At 34.7% G+C, this 6,511-nt stretch overlaps 2 protein-coding genes across 9 annotated transcripts in view; one reads left to right on the top strand and one right to left on the bottom strand.

The window, feature by feature from the left end:
* LOC107673777 (hepatocyte growth factor-regulated tyrosine kinase substrate-like) overlaps positions 1–3,123 on the top strand; it is a 24,874-nt gene extending 21,751 nt beyond the window's left edge. For 7 of the 8 annotated variants that reach the window (XM_016467565.1, XM_016467563.1, XM_016467561.1 and 4 more), the window contains exons 17-21: positions 443–629; positions 752–885; positions 1,471–1,566; positions 1,711–1,797; positions 2,484–3,123. In XM_016467565.1, the coding sequence (XP_016323051.1) occupies positions 443–629; positions 752–885; positions 1,471–1,566; positions 1,711–1,797; positions 2,484–2,579 (600 nt within the window). In that variant the 3' untranslated portion in view covers positions 2,580–3,123. The remainder of the gene's footprint in view (positions 1–442; positions 630–751; positions 886–1,470; positions 1,567–1,710; positions 1,798–2,483) is intronic. The other variant, XM_016467562.1, reaches the window with a different exon arrangement.
* A 1,383-nt stretch (positions 3,124–4,506) lies between these two features.
* The window catches only part of LOC107673781 (UPF0585 protein C16orf13 homolog B), a 4,643-nt gene continuing 2,638 nt past the window's right edge, over positions 4,507–6,511 (bottom strand). The window contains 1 exon segment of the mRNA XM_016467571.1: positions 4,507–5,558. Within this exon segment, the coding sequence (XP_016323057.1) occupies positions 5,511–5,558 (48 nt within the window). The 3' untranslated portion in view covers positions 4,507–5,510.

Here is a 6,511-nt window from a genome sequence, read left to right as displayed (position 1 = left end):
CAAAAATTTCAACAATTCTGTGTTTTTCTGTCAATATGGGGTGCTGTGTGTACATTAATGAGGAAAAAAAATTAACTTAAATGATTTTAGCAAATGGCTGCAATATAACAAAGAGTGAAAAATTGAAGGGGGTCTGAATACTTTCCGTACCCACTGTATATACATACATAGAATTTAACATCAAACACATATGTTAGCAAAATTTTTATTTTAGTCAGAATTGTTGCACTCTCATTCTATTGCGGCTTCAGTCTGTGAAGTTTAACGGAGACCTGTTTGATTTCAGGATGATCCTTTATGGAAATGGATGTAATCACATGACTCTAACGTTTTACGTGTGCAAACATGATTAATTGATAATCGAATTCTTTGTTGATTATTTTAATTTCATCAGTTTTATCAATTCATCGTTGCAGCCCTATTTGTAATGTGCTGTTTGTAGATGCAGTCACTGCCTCCTAATGTGGCAGGAGGGGTGGTGTATCCCCCCACTGGCCCTCCCAGCTATCCTGGCACCTTCAGTCCTTCTGGTTCAGTGGAGGGGTCGCCCATGCATGGAGTCTACATGAACCCGCACGGACAGACTGCTGCCGGTGGCCCGTACCAGGCCATGCCTGTGTCAGCTACAGGTCAACCAAACATCCTCTATCTTTCTCTCGCTCTCTTTTTTAAAATCGTTTTAGTGAATAAACCAGATCAGCTTCAAATGTGGCACTTTTTTATTTAACATTCTCTGCTCACTCTCTTTTAGATCCAAACATGGTGAATGCTTACATGTATCAGACTGCAGGCACCAGTGGGCAGCCATCCGCCCCAGGACAAGCCCCTCCCACAACCACCCCTGCCTACACTAACTACCAGCCCACATCCACACAGGGCTACCAGGTCAGGAGATTCAAGATCAATGTTTCAAGATCAGTTTACATCTTTACATTTACCCAAAATGTTCATATTATTTTACTTCTTTACAAGTACTGTTATTTATGGAGTCCCGTTTCCTACACTGAATTAAAAAAAAAAGGTAATTGTGACTTTTTAAATCTCACAATTGCCTTTTTTTCCTCATAATTTTGTTATGTCATAATCTTGCAAGTTTCACTTTTTTTTCTCAGAATTGTGTGATATAAACTCTTAATTGTGAGTTATAAAGTACAATTCTGAGGGTAAAAAGACTGTTTTCTTACAATTGCGAGTTTATATCTCACAATTATGACTTGATAAATCACAATAGCAAGTTTATATCATGGAATTCTGAGAATAAAAAGTCAGAATTGCGAGATGTAAACTTGCAATTTTGAGGAAAAAAAAGTCAGAACTGCGAGTTAAAAAGTTGCAATGACCTTTTTATTTTTTATTCAGTGGCAGAAATGGGCTTCCATAGTTATTTCCTTCAGGAAGAGCAAGTCTACTTAATGAGGTGTACAGTTCATTTTGAGGTTCGGCGTGAATGTTAACATGTTCTTTCTGTAGAACGTGGTCTCTCAAGCTCAGAGTTTGCCCCCTATGTCCCAGGCTGCCCCCACCAACGGTATTGCCTACATGGGCTACCAGCCATACAACATGCAGGTACGTTTTACTGCATCAGATCACAGGTTGTGTCCCGCATTGCAACCTGTATGTCTCGGATCTGATGTTCTTTCCTACTTATAAAAACCACATGGGATGGAAAGTTTGAAGACTGTCACTGATTGCTGTTAACTTCTTTTGTAGAATATGATGACCGCCCTTCCAGGACAAGACCCCAACATGCCTCCCCAACAGCCCTACATGCCTGGGCAGCAGCCTATGTACCAGCAGGTAAGTATTTTTATGTAGAAATATTTTATTGTGCGGAATAGCTTACTGTTCTCTTACTATTTCAACAGTATTTGTATTTTTTGCGGAGTACACACCTTTATACTGAATGGTCAAATTTACAGAAATGTGCACTATACAGTGAATTATATATTTAATATAAAGAAACTACGTTTTTTTTTTTTTTGGTTGATTGAAAAGTTGTACAAAGTTTGATATAAACATGAAACAACTAATTATTTCCAAGATGATAACTTTAAAACATTAAGCAGCACAACTGTTTCCAACATTGAAAATAAAATCAGCATACGAGAATAATTTCTGAAAGATCGTGTGACACTGAAGACTTTTAATGGCCGATGAAAATTCAGCTTTGCCATAACAGGAATAAATTATATGAAGTATGTTATGTATAGTAGATTAAATAAGTATATTAAAAATAGAAAACTCCCTTATTTTAAATTGTATATTTCACAATATTACAGTTTTTACTGTATTTTGGATCAAATAAATGCAGCCTTGATGAGCATAAGAGACTTCTTTAAAAAAACATGAAAAATGTTCTAATCCCAAACTCTTGAATGGTAGTGTATATGTCTTCATTTTTTTTTATCCCTATGGAAAAAGTGTACTGGCACTGTTGCACTCTATTAATCTGAATCATATTGTCTCTTCATGTTTTTAAACAGATGGCTCCCCCCGGCGGTCCACAGCAGCAATCACAACAGCAGCTGGCGCAGGGTCCACCTGGCAGTGCAGAGGCTCAGCTCATTTCATTTGACTGATCATAGCTCATCATATGTCATTACACACCAGGCCAGCACACTACATTCAACCCTCCCTTACCCTGCTGTTTCTGCACCTGCTCTCACTTCACTATGTTCCACAAATATTGAAGGTGTACAAATATTGTAAAAGCATATGGCTGTCTGAGTCCCCCTCCTCTCCCTGTCTCTTTAAATGGAGGAGAGGCTACAGATGGAGCTGGTGGGGAACCTTTGCAGTTGGTTGATGAATCTCACAAAACTCTCTAGATCATATTTTATCCGTGAAACAAAAAAAGAGCCAACTTTTTTTCTTTTTTTTTTGCTTAAAGAAAATGAAACCTGTTTTAGACCATTAAATTTTTTTGTGACCATAAATTATGACGGTTAAATGTGTTTCCTTGCTCCGTTCTCATTATTGTAATGCAAAAAAATTGTCATTTAAACTGTAAAGTAGTTACATGGTAATATTTGTTGTACTGCCTTTATCCTGATATCATGATTTAAAAATGACTGTGTATTAGTAATGAGATTCCCCATTGACAATTATGAGAATTACCAAAAACAACAACATCAAGTAATCTTGACACATTGAACTTATGAGAGTTTTGGTGAAAATATGCTTTGACGATGCAATGGTCCTAGAATAAAATGCCTTTTCTTGTGTTTATGGAAATGTATAAAGCCCATTTCTGCAACATAAGATAGTCATACTTTGGTAAATCATAAGTCATAATTGACACAGTATTTCTATTGTCTTGTAATTGATGTCATAATTTCAATTTATTCCTGTATCATAATTATCGCTTAGTATCTCAAATCAAAATTGACATTGTAAGTCATAATTACAAGATAAAAAGTCAAAATTTTGAGAATAAGTTTTGATTTGTCATAATTGACTTAGTATCTCATAATTTTGACTGTATGAGATACTAAGTCAGAATTATGATAAATGTCTACTTTAATCTCCAATTTCTAATTCAATCTCTGCTATCAATCTCAATTATGACGGATCTCATAGTTTATATATTTTATTATTTTAAAATTGAAATTACATTAAGTCAGTTATGAGTCAAAATTGAGATATTGTCATAATTGAGATAGTCAAACACATCTGTCATAATTTATCTCCTCATAATTTTGACTGTATGAGATACTAAGTCAGAATTATGATAAATGTCTACTTTAATCTCCAATTTTTAATTCAATCTCTGCTATCAATCTCAATTATGACGGATCTCATAGTTTATATATTTTATTATTTTAAAATTGAAATTACATTAAGTCAGTTATGAGTCAAAATTGAGATATTGTCATAACTGAGATAGTCAAACACATCTACTGTCATAATTTATCTCAAAATTATGACGTAGTACCTCATACAAAGTCAAAATTATGAGATTAAGAGATTTCTACGTTGTCATAATTGTATTTTGCGAATTTCAATTATGACTTAGTATCTCATAATTTAGGATTTTGTTTTTATTTTAACATTGAAATTACACTGTGAGTCATAGTTATGAGAGTCAAAATTATGAGATACTAAGTCATAATTGAGATAAAAGTCAAAATTATGACAAACAAATCTACTTTGTCATAATTATGACTTAATATCTCATAATTTTGGCTTTTTATAAAAAAAAAGTTTCACCAAAGCTTAGGAAGCAGAAATTAGATTCTTTTTAAAATATGACCTGGACATATTGTGAGATTCATGCTACTGCTAACTTTCACATAATTGAGATAAAAGTCAAAATTATGACAAACAAATCTACTTTGTCATAATTATGACTTAATATCTCATAATTTTGGCTTTTTATAAAAAAAAGTTTCACCAAAGCTCAGGAAGCAGAAATTAGATTCTTTTTAAAATATGACCTGGACATGTTGTGAGATTCATGCTACTGCTAACTTTCATCTCTCTAGATTTTTGCAAATGTAGTTTTTCCTTATAAAACTAAGCTGATGCAAGGTTAGTCATTCGTACCATAGAGAAACAAGCACAATATGGTTAGAAAAGACAAGACATAGCTATCCTTTTGTCTCATATTTTTCTAAGATGTGTTTGCATGAGTAAATATGTAACAGCCATTTATTTTTCTTCAGTTAAGAGACTTGCTGGCTTTAGCAGAGGTCGCGGAGGCATCATAGCAGTTTTTCAGCTCTGATTTGCTCTGAAGTGCTCTAATGTGACATTCCAGTGCTGGTTTCCATGTATGCGATTCTAGAAATACTTCAGAAGCTCTGCGTTTAGGATCAGTGTTGTGGAATCCTCGCTAATGATTTATGCGGTAGATGGTGTTTGGCTTCTGTCATATAAAATAACAGCCAATGAGATGTCAACTTTACTGCCATTTGCATATCACCAATCTAATCAAAATAAATAGGCTGGTGTTTCCAGATACTGCATGTAAGTTTGCCAGACATCACATCCGTTTGTCTTTGCTCCATGTGGATCTTCACAGAGTGGCATAGCCAGGGGTTCAGACCTGACTGCGCAGAACTAATCAATCGATTTCAAAGCCACAGTTTCATTACCAATTAATTAGTGCAGAATTGAGAGTTGTAAAAACTGTTGACAGCCTGTGGATGGTTTTGATGGATGACGTGAACGTTGCATGTTTGTAACACACACAACCGGTGACGTCTGTAACCCTTCAATATCATCTTTATTCTATACTGATCCACCTCATGTTAAAAAGAAGTCATTTTAACATCATATTTAATAAATATCTTGTTCTTTTATTGGTCATACATTAGTGGAAATGTTTCTTTTCTTGTCTCTGAAAGTATGTGCATAATAAAACAATGGCAGTCTGTTCATTTGTGTGTTTGAAGTGCAGGCAGAATGAGAAACTAGTGAAAATTTGTGAAACTGACTAAAAGAAAGTGAAGCGTCGTAGATGTTTTATCTTGGAAACTGGATCCTTGTTCTCAGAATGGACAGATTTCCTACAGTTTTCTGAACACAAGGCATTTGTTACTCTCAGGCATCTCGATCTGTTGAATAGCACACCAGTACAGAGGTTATCAATGTGCTGTTTTCAAATCTTTTTAGTCAATAGGACTGAGTGAATTCCATGAAAACTGGTCCTATTTTGTCTCTAAATTGTAAGATAGATATGAGAAATTACATTTTGCTTAAAGAATATGAAGCTTGTATATAAGACCATTAGGATTTAGTGTTTTGTGACATTTTCATGATCATTTAGAAATTAAAAGCCCCAAAATCCTCATTTTTTTGTTACACAAAATACATGGATCCTCATTACTGCAGTATGAATTAAATTGTAAACCTTTTTAATTCATGTAAAATGTTAGTAATTTATTCTAATGTAAATTATGACGCATCGCTAAGAATGAGTATTAGAAAAAATATCAATAATAAAACAATAAAGTAAATCATTCAGATACATTATGGTGATAAGAATTATGGGAAAATTGTGTTTAAATGGTTAATTCACCCAAAAATGAAAATTAGGCTGTGTTTTACTCACCCCCGAGACATCCTAGATGTTTATTTAGACTTTCTTCATTCAGACGAATCCAGTCGGAGTTATATAAAAAATTGTCTTTGATCTTTCAAGCTGTTTCATGGCACTCAGCGGGTGTTGCATGCATCAGTCCAAAAGAAGTGAAATAAAAAGCGCCCATCCATCAAAAAAGAAGTGCCTCACACGGCTCCGGGGGGTGATCAAAGGTCTCCTGTAACGAATCGATGCATTTTTGTAAGAAAAATAACCATATTTAAAATGTAATAATCACTTTAATCTAGCTTGTACATCTAGCTGATGTACACAGAAGCAGTTCCAGGGGAATGACGTATGAGGTCGGCTTTGCGCATGCGCCGCTCAGAAGTGACGAACGCAGAAAGCGCAGCGGAGAGATCAAAACAAAACATCGGTCTCTAATTAGAAGTACAAAATGAGGATTTGTAAAAAAGAATGTCAGAG

This window comes from Sinocyclocheilus anshuiensis, unplaced genomic scaffold (genome assembly GCF_001515605.1).
Source record: "Sinocyclocheilus anshuiensis isolate Anshui unplaced genomic scaffold, SAMN03320099.WGS_v1.1 scaffold933, whole genome shotgun sequence".
Taxonomy (NCBI): Eukaryota; Metazoa; Chordata; class Actinopteri; order Cypriniformes; family Cyprinidae; genus Sinocyclocheilus; species Sinocyclocheilus anshuiensis.
The sequence above is the reverse complement of the archived record's forward strand: the minus strand, read 5'-3'. Positions and strand labels throughout refer to the sequence as shown.